Consider the following 12164-nt stretch of genomic DNA (forward strand, 5'->3'; position numbering starts at 1 on the left):
TCAATAACCCTTTTCTGGCTAACCTGCACCAGTAATGTGACCATAAAGTTCCCATTTCTGTCTCAAGCACTACTTATTTTGGTGTGTCTGCCTTCTGTTTTCAAGTAAAAAAATCCCCAAACTTTCATATTCTTTCCATGATGACTCTCTCTCCATCTGTTATGATTTTTTTAAAATCTCCTATACAAATGGTCCTCCAACCTCTCCAGTATGTATGAGAAACCTCACTAATTAAAGGATACAGCCTGACTAAACAAAGGGAATATATGTTATGTCTACACTACGAACACTTCAAACCATCTTCCAGCAAATAGTGTCCCACCCCACAAACACCAAGGATTGTACGTAAGTTTACTCAAATAACCCATGTTATTCATGAGCAGCCATTTTATAAGACAGAGGCAAAAGTATTACTCCTGAAAGAATTGCTTTGTAATATAGGATCTACGATAAGGTCAAAAGGAAGCATTTTTGGACGCATTCCATCACTTGATGTTCAGGAAACCATTTTGTATGACACAAAGGATTAGGAAAAATAAGCTGCATGACATTTATTTTGTAATTTTAACATTAATATCTGTAGAAACATTTTATTGTCAGTACAAAAGTTAACAGATTTTAATACTTCTTTTACCCAATTTAAAAAAAAAAAAAAACACAACAAAAAAAACCAAACCAACAAAAAACACCACCACATAAAACAGTGTAATTTGCATTCATATTGCATGGCCATATCAGTGTGAGTGTTCTGAGAGTAAAAACACAAGACTTCCGTAAAAAGATACAAACAACAGTGATATTTTAGCAGAGGCCAGTGCTATACCTACTGTTATGGAATGGATCAGAAGGAAATACTGGAGTCAGCATGAATTAATCCCTTAAAAAGATGCTGATATTCCTATGGCAAATTGTCATTATAAACAACTTCTCTCCTTTTAACTTAAGTTACAATAGAGGGATAGTCTAAAAGGCAAAAGATCCAGGCCAAAAGATCTGGAACCTATTATCCAACTCAGGGAAGAGAATTGTAGTTAATTTGATGCATGTGCAACTCAGGGTAGAAGCTCAGCTCCTTTTAGAGCAGTACGTTCTGCTATGGTTATAGACAAATTAATGTCTTTCCTTACTTTAGGAACCCTCTTTAATATTTTTTTTCTCTTTTTTTTAATTTTTTTTTTTTTTATGTGGAATGATTCTGCTTTTTGGCCATGGGAAACATTGCTAAAGAGTTAAATTGTTAAAGTGACAGGTATTGAGAATAAAAGACTTTCTTGTTAAAGGATTTGGTTTTGATAAGAATAATCATCTGACACTGCAGTTTTTAACACAAATAAATCAAAAGTTTAATTCCCCCAAATTAGTTATATACTGTAAATATTTCTTTTTTTAAAGATCTGAAAACTAGTAAAGTCTGAGCAATATATCTACTAGTTCTCTGTGCTGCCTGCATAGAAATGCCATTTAAATTACAAAAACACAACAACCCTATAAACGATTAACTGTTTTGTACATTACCAATTAGTTAATAAATTAATGATATACCATTTTCCCTGAAAGCAAAGTATTTTCCACCTTTGGATGGTGAAAATTAAGAAATCTGTGTAAGAACAGCATTTAGCAAATAGCTGTTAAAAAAGAGACTAATTTGCTAGGTGGATTGGGACATCCATTTTTAAATCAATACAAAAAATAATTCATTGTAAATATATATAATATATATTTATACATATTTTGAATATATTTACATACATCCAGCACCTATATACTGCGTTTGTGCTCTGTAAGTGTGTGCCAACATATATTTTCTCCAAATATTACAAAATAAACAAGAAAGGCAGACCCGGAGTTTGCCTCAAGTCCAACTGGTCCATTGTACAAACAAAGTCTGTTGCAGCTTACAGGAAGCCAGAAAATTTATAGCAATGGGTATCTAGACACAGTTCATAAACATTCTTCTTTGTTGGGAATATTTAAAAGTTGCAAATTATGAGATTCTTTATGTAGGTTCTGACTGCTTTCCTCCAAGTTTTCTTTTTTTTTTTTCCTTTTTCTTCCCCCCCGCCCCCCCCCCCCCCCCATTTCATATGTACAAGCAGAAACATTAAGGTCCTGGAGAAAAGATTTTGTTTTGTATATGGTAGGTAGCTTGATGTTCTTGTTTCTTTACTCCTCTGTATGATTTCTTCTCATGTTTTAACACTTCCATTCATGTGTTGGTACTTGGGAAGACAAGGTTCATAAGGCATTGGATCGGGAGAAAAAACAGAGTCATCACCTGAAGAACACGAACTCCTCGTGTCAGGGTAACTAGGTGAATACTGTTCAAGAGGTCCACTGAGGTCCAGATACTCCTATGACAAAAAAAATAGATTGCATTTTTAGACAGTGAGTAAAACTGACAATAACACGTTACCACTGCTCTGATTTGGCTTGATTATAGAGCGGGTAAAAGACTGTTTAAAAATGACACTTATTTGTGTAACACAACGGCATTCAAAACTGCCTGTTGCTTAAATATCTCATAAAACAAGGAGCTTGAATACAGAAAGAAAAAACAAACCAATAACACGGTACTTTTCTGAAGTCCAACATCACCAGCATTAGCCGCGTCAGTGGAAATAAACATGCCAACCACATCAAAAGAGGACTTTTCACTCACAATGATAAAAATGAAATTTCATCCTAAATAGAACCATTTTTCTTTAGCACATGGTAATGATTTGGAGAGGGAAAGATACTTCCAACTTTATATTCCTTTGGTCACTTTGAATATCTGTTTTATATTCTGTGATATTAAATTTGTGTTTAAACATGCAGTGGCATACGTGCAAAAAAGAACTGAAAAGAAAACAAAATTAAATTCACTAGATTTGGGTTTTTTACACTACACATTCGTGTGTGTGTGTGTGTGTGTGTGTGTGTCCCAGAGTAGCCACGACCAAAGCAGTCATTAAAAAAGGAAATAATATCTGCTGAATCCAAGTTTTGGGTTAAGGCTCTTTTGCTAGAAACAACAGTTTTGGCAGGAGAATAAAGTTATTTTTCCCCTTGAAATGTTCCTTCTCTTTCAACTTCTAAAGGCAGCTGCATTCATTTAAATGCAATCTCTTCATTTGCTAAACCACAAGTTACGATCCTACTGACGAGACAAGTCTTCCACCTCAGTCAGTATTTTATGCTGCTGTGCTTAGGTTTGGGGTAATTTAGTTCTTGGTTAACATATTTTTTTAACTCAGAAATTCAATCATTACCATATTATCGTTAAAAAATGGTTATCATTTTAAAAGAGGGGAGGAATCCAAGTTTTAAATGCCAACAAATACAGTAGGCAGCAGGAGAAGTCAGTTTGGAACTATGGATCTATTGGATCCATATGGATCTATCAGAAGATCCATGAGGACAATCTTGACCCATATTGATTCATTAGCAAACCAGTCCTATGTGACCAGTAATAATCAAGCATTTTCTAGACAGATAGAAGAAAGGATTCCAGCATTTTAAGAAACGGGGCTTTCTCATGGGGATATCCGGCATGGCTCGTCATATCAAAAGGCGTGATGTAATTCAGTTATGAATCCAGTATGAAAATGGGATCCTTATCCCCTCTTCAGCCTCCTTATCCAATGTCAAGGGTCAGAGTCACTTAAAGGGGCATAAGAAGTTTCCAGTATCAGGATGGTTCCTGGTGTTGATATAACAACACAGCCATGAGGCTGACTCTTGGTGACTTCTGCTCATGAGGATCGGGGAAACATTGCACGCTACTCTGGGAAACATGAGGATGGCTTTTGGGGGAAAACACAACAACAACAAAACCCTAAAAACAAAACACCAACAAAACCCACCCCAACAGGTGATGATTCAGCATGGAGAAGAGCAAGACTTTACCATTTAAACAGAAATAATTACTTGCACAAATGCAGAAGAAGATATTATTGGCTGCCCTAGCAATTTTTTGAGTAAAAAAGGTAAACCAGGCTGACCCTGTATCAACAGTGGCATTCTGGGGGGAAAAGGAAAGTGCCACCGTGGAAAGGATAAGCAGAAGTATTGTCACACTGAGGCACAAAGGACCTGCGCTTCAGGAAAACTGTGTGGATTACACAAAATTAGAGGTCTCAAAAGCACAAGCTATGGAGGAAAATGGGACACACTGGAGTTCTCAGGAGACAGTGAGTGAGAACACGACGAGTTCCCAGGAACGTAAAATGTGCTGCAAAGACAAGTGAAATAATTTGCTTTCTACGTCCAGGGTAAATAGGACAAAAGCAATAGTTTATGTTGAAATATTAGAGATTAGGAAAAACTTTCAAAAAGCAAGGCTAACGAAACAAAGCAATAGACTGTCAAGGGGTGATGCAGAAATACAGCAGTGGAGATCTTTAAGGACAAGTTACATAAACATCTGTCAGGAATGACAAACGTATAGTGGATCCTGCCGTAGGCCGATCAGATGGACTGGATGTTTTCCTGAGCTTTTTCCAGCCGTTTTTCCTATGATTCTAGTCTAAAGTAATTTACATAACCCTAGAGGCTTTTTCAGGTTACCTTTGAGATCATTCCAGGTCCATGAGCAGTACAGAATTGGGAAGGCAAGATGGTTAAACACACACAAAAAAGAAAGCAATATCCTTTCCCAGGCTTAGAATTGCAGCCCAGAACCTCCCTCTTGAATTTGCAAATGCATATCCAGTCCAAGCCACCCAGCACTCTGTGGTGGCAGCCAGCCCACCTCCAACCGGTCTTGTGAAATCATATATAAATTAGGCAGGAAAAGATGCAGTCAGTACTGGATGAGGGGAAAATGGTAACGGTACGCAGAGCTGCATTACCAGCTCCGAAGGGAGTGCATGTTCCTGCCCCGTTTCTGAGCCGTTCCTGAAGGTGCCGCTTTTTAGGGTAAGCCTTAAAAACAGAATCCAGATAAATATATAGCTGCTACTGAAGCCAAAGAATCTTTTTCAACCGGATCTACTGGGCAAACGATGATCATTAAAAATGGCATCTCTTTACTCAGGTTCTCCTGTCATGTCTATTGCATGCTGCCTTTCCTAATGCTGCTTAATAATCCGGGTTTGATTTCTCCGGCAATTCTGAAAAATCAGAAAGTAATGTTGAGGACCAATATAAAGCGATCCAAATCTTTTTTTTCTACCTTCCCCCCCCCTTATAAAGAAGTGCTATAATCACAGCAAACCTGAAAAATGTATTTTGAAATGGTCAAAACAAGTTATTGCAACTTTCCTCTGTAAGAGTTTTGTTCTTTTTTTTTTTTCTCCCCTTATATATATCATTTGATAGGAAATCAATGATAGGGATTTGTAAAATATTTCTGGGACACCAAGCATTTTCTCTCAAAAGAAGTTTCCACCAAAAGAATCAACATTTCCATCACTTGTGATCTTCCTCAAAGATGCATGTGATTTAGTGATAAGAGAACCGATTCCTGTGTGAATACCCTAATCAGTGTGTTCCTTGCTAAAACTAATAATATCTCAGACCTCTGAAAGAATGCTCTTCAAATAAAACCTTTTTTGCATTCATATATCCCAACCTGAAGCAGTGTGAGGCAGGACCTTTGGATAATTGGATGGCTGTTCACATGTTCCCCGTGGGTCCTCGTTCCCTCCACAGAGAGCTATTTCAGTGAACCTAATTCACTCTCAGACATATAATCTGAAATCTACCATTGACTATTTCTCCTCTTCTGACCTAGATATCATGGCTGGGAATCAAACTGAGTCGATAAATGAAAAACACCATGAACTCTACATCTCTCCTTCACATGAAACTCGTATTGAAACATAAACATTGCCTCTCAACCTGCTGCGTGTAGTCCCTCGATACTGCTATGCTAAAAACATCAAAAGATGCAATGAGAAATGAAGAAAAACACTTTAAAGATGTGTTTCTGTTTAGTTACATAAATCAAGGCATAATGGCAAGAAACCGAGGATTTCATAGGATACATAGTTTAGCTGCGTGTAACCTCAGAGGACAACGACAAACAGAACAAGAAGAGAACTTGAGCAGGATTTCATAATTGAATAAATTCCATCTGTCTCCTGAACCATTTGTCCTGATCAGCAGCTTATGGAGGGAAACAATTTACCTACCTCATTAGTTGTGAGAGTGAGAATCCGATCCAAGTCTTCTACCAACTGTTTAAAAGTCGGTCTCTGTGAAGGCACAGCATGCCAGCAATCTCTCATCATCATATAGCTGTAAGAAATACACATTTTCTTGGCTTAATTAAAATCACACGTCCTTCTCGTAAACCTTTTCATACACGATGTTCTTCATCACAAGTAAAGCAGCGAGCACCCACAGCCCTACATATAGACCACTGACTTTCCCAAAATTGTGCAATACTCCCTTCCCTCAAAGGTGCATTTCTACTCCTGTATCCCTCTTGCCTAGTGTCTAAATTACCTTTTTGTGGACCCAATTCTGTAGCCTTCTATCCCAGGAATTTCAATGGTATTAAATTACACATGCTTACATATTTTTGCGTGTTAGGGATTGCAGTCTTTATGAAGTGAAGAAATTAAAATGGGGGGAAAAAAAATTAAAAATAGTTAAGGGCTATGCTGAAATATCAGAAAGGGACAACACTCTCCCCTCGTCACCAGGAGATACTGGCACGTTAACGCAGAAGTTCCCAGATGTATTCTGTTGTATACAAAACCAGCTTGATGTACCTTACATATGATTAGTGGTATGTATGCCACTTAGGAATTTTCACGTTAACGAGATTAAAATAAAACAAATATGGGTGTAAAAACACTGACGAAGACTCGCTTGTAGATGATATCTTCTTTTTTCAGTGGGATCACAGCAAGGTGTATAAAGAAGTATCTTCTGTCAAACATTTCCTGAAGACCTTCTCACACCTTTTCTTTACATATCTATACACACACATATATCCACAATTTCAGAGTCAAGTAATTCTGAAAATGTTTGATTCTGCTGGAGGTAGTATTAACCATGTGAATTCAGAACAGTTTGTGCCTTGCAATCCTGGTACAGCAAATAAGGGTCCTTACAGTTCATTGGTGCAGTTGGCAGGTTTATCCATTCGGTGCCCTTCTTTAAGCAGCTTAAAAAGTTCCTCCACTGGGATTCCTGGGTAGGGTGATCCTCCTAACGTGAAGATCTCCCACATTAACACACCAAATGACCAACTACAAAGCAAAGAGAAAACTGCGTTAGTAGATCTGCCTCTTAGTAGTCCCTCTTAGGAGATTGCTTAAATCAGCATCTGCCTGGCTCTGACCGGGACATCAATCTGTGAAGTGCATCAGACGCAGCGTATAGAACAGGGACTGACCTGAGCATGTTCTCAAACATGGTCTTTGCCTTTGGTGTCCACCGAGCACCCGAGTTTCCAGGGCTACTGCAAAGAACTGCGTCTTCACAGCTTAATTATTTACAGAACACTCACAGCTGAGCTGGATTGCAATTATGTGGCAGAATATTTTGGAAAAAACAGACTGTTCAAAACAAAAAAATTTTGCATCACTCTGCTCTTCTTTTTTGTTGTTTGGTTTTGGGTTTGGTTGTGGTTTGGTTTGTTTTTTTTTAATTAATTTTTGTTAGGAAATGAAGGAGGATAATTTTAAGCCAGTTTTCCTGCCTGCTTGCTACCTCCTCCAGAGCCTGCCTCATCACGCCTTGCTGGCAACCTCGGGCTCTTTGGCAGGCAGCTTTGCCAGGTGAGCAACAGCACACAGCTTGCACTGGCTCCTGAGCTTCTCCACAGCTCTCCCAGCTTTGCAGCAGTGTATTTTAGTAAACTGTTTGCACAAACTTACAATAATATTATCTTTAGTCATCTTCAAAGCCACCATGGGGCCAAGAGTCTCCAAGTTCCAGCACTGAAATCCTCATGCTCCCTGACTGCTGAGGAGCTCAGACTGACTTTCAGTCCTGAACCAGTGGTTTAATTCACATTCACTTAAATATTTTGCCAAGATGTTATTTTAAAACAAAAGTTTGATCCACCCTTAACCTGTGTATATAGTTTCCTTTGTAAGTAATGTAAAGATTGCAGGAAAAGCCTCAGTAAATGCTTGTCTTAAGGAGAGAGCAGCTCAGGAAGTACACTCAGGTTAAAGAAAGAGGAGATACCTCTTATTTTCTCCACCCTGCCCTTTTTCTTTTTAACTCTGCACTGACACGCATAACCTTTTACACCTGTGCTGGGAAGCATCCAGCCCTTTACAGCTAACAGCTTCTCTCAGAGAAATAAAAAACGTAAGATCTTCATCTGCATTGCATAAAAAATAACACGCCTACTTCAAGCACAATGCACGCGAGTACTGTAGATGGGCCTAGGAAACTGTAATAGGAAGCAGAATAAATCCTGAGCAGTTGCATCAGCCAGCAACTCTGTGCACCTATTAAGATTTTGAAGTGTCAGAGTCCAGTGATTTCCTACGACATGTGAAGTACTGCTGGGAAGCAACAACACTTCTAAAAATCAGAGAAAACTCTTCCACTATATCCAGCCTATGTTTTATTATACCTAATCTTAGCACAAATTTTTCTAAGAAGTTTTCAGGAACTTTCTTTTCTTCTTTTTCTCTCTCTCTCTTTCTTTTCTTTTTTTTTTTTTTTTCTTTAAACCTGAAGGAAGTCCAGAGTCTGTCAAAAGCCAAGCAAATTAGATAGACTCTTTGTAGCTGCACATCCGTAAATAAGTTCAAGGGGGGAAACTTCCGCACTGACAGAAGGAGGTTAGCATTTTCCACCTTTCATGTGCTTTGAAGCTGGGCAGATTAGTAACAGAGCACTGATTAGCAGTCTACCATAAAATCCTCACTTTCTAAGGGCAAGTCCTGTTCCATCTATTAATATGTGAAACAGAATGAAAACGCTTAAAGGTAAAGGACAACAGGAAAATACATTTAAAATATCCCAAACTTTTACAAATACAAACCAAAACAAGCCTTCCTCCCAGCCCCCAAAACCTCATTGAAATAAAGCCACTTACACATCACTTTGATGCGTGTAAACTCTGTCAAACAGAGCTTCTGGAGCCATCCACTTTACTGGAAGCCGTCCCTGTAAGTTTGGAGGGGAAGGGAAAAAAAATTAAAACGGTAGCAATTGACAGGATAATTTCAACACCAATTTTTTTTAAAAGATGAATCAATTCTCAGAGAACAGTCTGCTAATGCAAACCAGCACATAATTTACCTTTAAAATTTTCAGGGGAAAAGTAGTAAAACGGGCTAAAGTAGGGATACCGTTAAGAAAAATGGATATAAACATGGAAGATAAAATTAAAAGCATTGAGGGTTCCCAAAAAGTTCCCAGACTGCTTGCTAGGAGAACGACAGGATAAGCAGATCAAAATTAAAAAGATCATTCCACTATAGCTCTTTAAAGACAAGAAAAACAATCAATAATCCTCTGAAAAATAGGCCTGCCTGCAAAAATAAGTTGATCACTAAACCCAAGAATTTTGTTTTCCTCTTCCACCTTTTGCAGTGATCCAAAGCTCACAGTCACAACGGCCTGTTGCTTTGCACACAACGTCTGCTCTGCTCAGAGCCCAGGAATCGCATTAAATTTGATATGAGAACGTTTGATTCCCTCCAGTACTGATGTTCCCTTACCTGGGTGCTTTATTTTCACAGATAAGCCACTTAAGATGATTGTTAATACTAATTAATATTTATACAAAATATTAAAGTCTGTAGAACTGAAGGAGTTGTGCAAAGTTCTCATCAAAACCCGAGTGTAGTTCGTCAGGATCTTAAGAGATCCCCTGAGAAGGAGGTATAAGCTGTTCAAACTGGGCACCAATAACTACATCTGAAACGTTTTATCTTCTTGATTTGGTACAGGTTAAACAGCAAAACGGTGGCAGAGTGAGGAGTAAAAATCAATTTTCTCAACCTCTAGCCCCCACTTTGATACTACCACCATAACTTGTACATAACAAGCTAACTACAGGCAAAAGGCATAAAGCTGTATGCGGCATTACCACACATAAACAGGATTTTTATTATGGTTATTGCTAGCACTGTTTAAACAGCGTTTTTCAAGATCCTAGGCTTGGTACAAAATGAGCTGGAATCAACAGGAATATTTCCACTTATTTCAAGTAATTGGAGTCAGGGACACACAAAAAACTATTCTTGTATTTTAGCATTTCTAATAAATCATACAACATACAGCCTCTTTGGTTATCAAAAGGTTATCAGAGTTTGGTTATCAGTTTTGGTTACGGTTTTAACTGTCACTGTAAGAGGTGACAGAAATGCTTATGTCCTTGATCCCCTTTTTCTGTCTGTGATGAAAAGTGAGGCTGCTATACAAGCAGCCCATCAAGTTTATAACCACAGTCTTGAAGTGAATCATTGAAATAAACACTTGTTTCCAGAGATAAGAAAACCATCCACTTACATTAGTAGTCTTTTTATAATAATCTATATTGTTGATGTCTCTGGCTAAACCGAAGTCTGCTATTTTCATGACATTATTTTCAGTCACCAAAACATTTCTTGCAGCCAAGTCTCGGTGGATACACTGGAAAGAAAAGAAAAGAAAAGGTGAAAAAAAAAAAAGGCCCACTGAAATAAACTACTGTAAAAGTGAAATTACTTCTACACCATAACTAAGTCTCCTTTACAGTTTTTAACTTAAATCACAAGGTGGGAAAGCCACACATTTACTGCAAGCCTGTGAAATATGATTGTCTTAATTACTGCAATCCATCCCCTCAGCTGGTGTTTCCAAGTTGAACAACGGCCCTAAGAAGCCTCTTAGAAAAGCTCGGTTTATTTAAGACGTATATTTTGCTAAGGCTGAAAGCTTGGGTGGTGACCCAAACTGTGCCACGCTGTTTGTGATTCACTCTCCATTACACGTGCCCAGGTACAGGTATTGCAGCACTTTCATTACAAATACTGTTAATGAGCTCTTTATTAAGTTGTTTCTCTTAAATTGTATCATCTCACCAGAGCTAAAAACTGGCAGTCTGGATCAGTGCAACCATTTTCAATATAAAGATCTTAATATGAGATATATCCACAGCATATAATTTTAAACTAGATGTCTAGTGTGTAGACATCGGTGTCGTATTTACTTCAACCATGAGACCGTAACAATTTAATTAAACCAAAACAACACAGGCTGGGCTGGGCTGTTTGATACTGAAACTAAAAATGTTATCACCCCAGAGATTTTTGCCTTCATGTTAGCATTATCCTGAAAAACTGCAACTGATTCTTGACATTGAAAGGACATTGTGACTGCTCTGGATATTATTCCTGTGTTTAAGCAACCTTATTAGGGTTGATGGCAGCAAGGGCATGGTAAGACACATTGCATTTGGAATACCCCCAGGATAGTCTTCTAGTTTTCAAGTTAAATATCTTTTTTTTTTTTTCCCCCCTCCTCAATTTTGGATTACTCTTTATGTTGTCCTCTTTATTTCAGCATGTGCATAGACATGCTGGAATGAACCACTACAAAAAACTGTACAACAGCCAATTTCTTTCTTGCATTAGAACTTGCCCCAGCAATTTTCTGAGATCTCTTATCCCGCATGGGTAAAATAAGACTACAAAGCTTCTGCTCCTCACTGGGTTAGTCATGGGGAACTGCCAGGAAAAACCTGCTCCAGCAATGCCTTTATGTACGCAGGACCAGACAACAGCACATGCTTTCAGCATCAAATCAGTCTTCTAATTCAGCATCAGCAATGCTACGGTAGCAGAAACCACCTAGGCCAGCCTTCCTACTTCCCTGTCCCTGTTCTCAACCCTGCAAGAACAGCCGCCGAGACACTAGGAACTCAATTCAGTTGCCCAAACAGAAGTACACATTGTCATCTGAGATGCCCTGTGATATCCAAGGTATCTTGATGAGACTACCAGGGATGACACAGGATCTACAGCAGACCCCTGCCTTTCCAGAACGGCAGGCTGGGGGTACCACAGAGCACCTCAAATGGCATCTTAACACCTCTGAGCAAATACACCAAATGATTCAAACCCTGTTATCTTCTCTCAGTACATTTCTGCTTTCTCATACCCTACAGTTTTACAACTGAGACTCTTCCTATCTTCGAAATGGTGCCATTATTGATTTCCCTATCTGACAGGTTTCATAGCCGACCCTCTGGCCCTAATGATTTGCTGTCTCTTTGC

General features: G+C 38.5%; 1 protein-coding gene across 9 annotated transcripts in view; it reads right to left on the minus strand.

Moving 5' to 3' along the window:
* Positions 1 to 536: 536 nt before the first annotated feature.
* The window catches only part of FGFR2 (fibroblast growth factor receptor 2), an 84363-nt gene continuing 72735 nt past the window's right edge, over positions 537 to 12164 (minus strand). For all 9 annotated transcript variants that reach the window (XM_052799322.1, XM_052799325.1, XM_052799323.1 and 6 more), the window contains 5 exons: positions 10417 to 10539; positions 8996 to 9066; positions 7047 to 7184; positions 6117 to 6222; positions 537 to 2351 (listed from right to left, as the gene is read on the minus strand). In XM_052799322.1, coding sequence (XP_052655282.1) covers positions 2187 to 2351; positions 6117 to 6222; positions 7047 to 7184; positions 8996 to 9066; positions 10417 to 10539 — 603 coding nt within the window. In that variant the 3' untranslated portion in view covers positions 537 to 2186. The remainder of the gene's footprint in view (positions 2352 to 6116; positions 6223 to 7046; positions 7185 to 8995; positions 9067 to 10416; positions 10540 to 12164) is intronic.

This window comes from Harpia harpyja, chromosome 10 (assembly GCF_026419915.1).
Source record: "Harpia harpyja isolate bHarHar1 chromosome 10, bHarHar1 primary haplotype, whole genome shotgun sequence".
In the NCBI taxonomy this organism is placed as follows: domain Eukaryota; kingdom Metazoa; phylum Chordata; class Aves; order Accipitriformes; family Accipitridae; genus Harpia; species Harpia harpyja.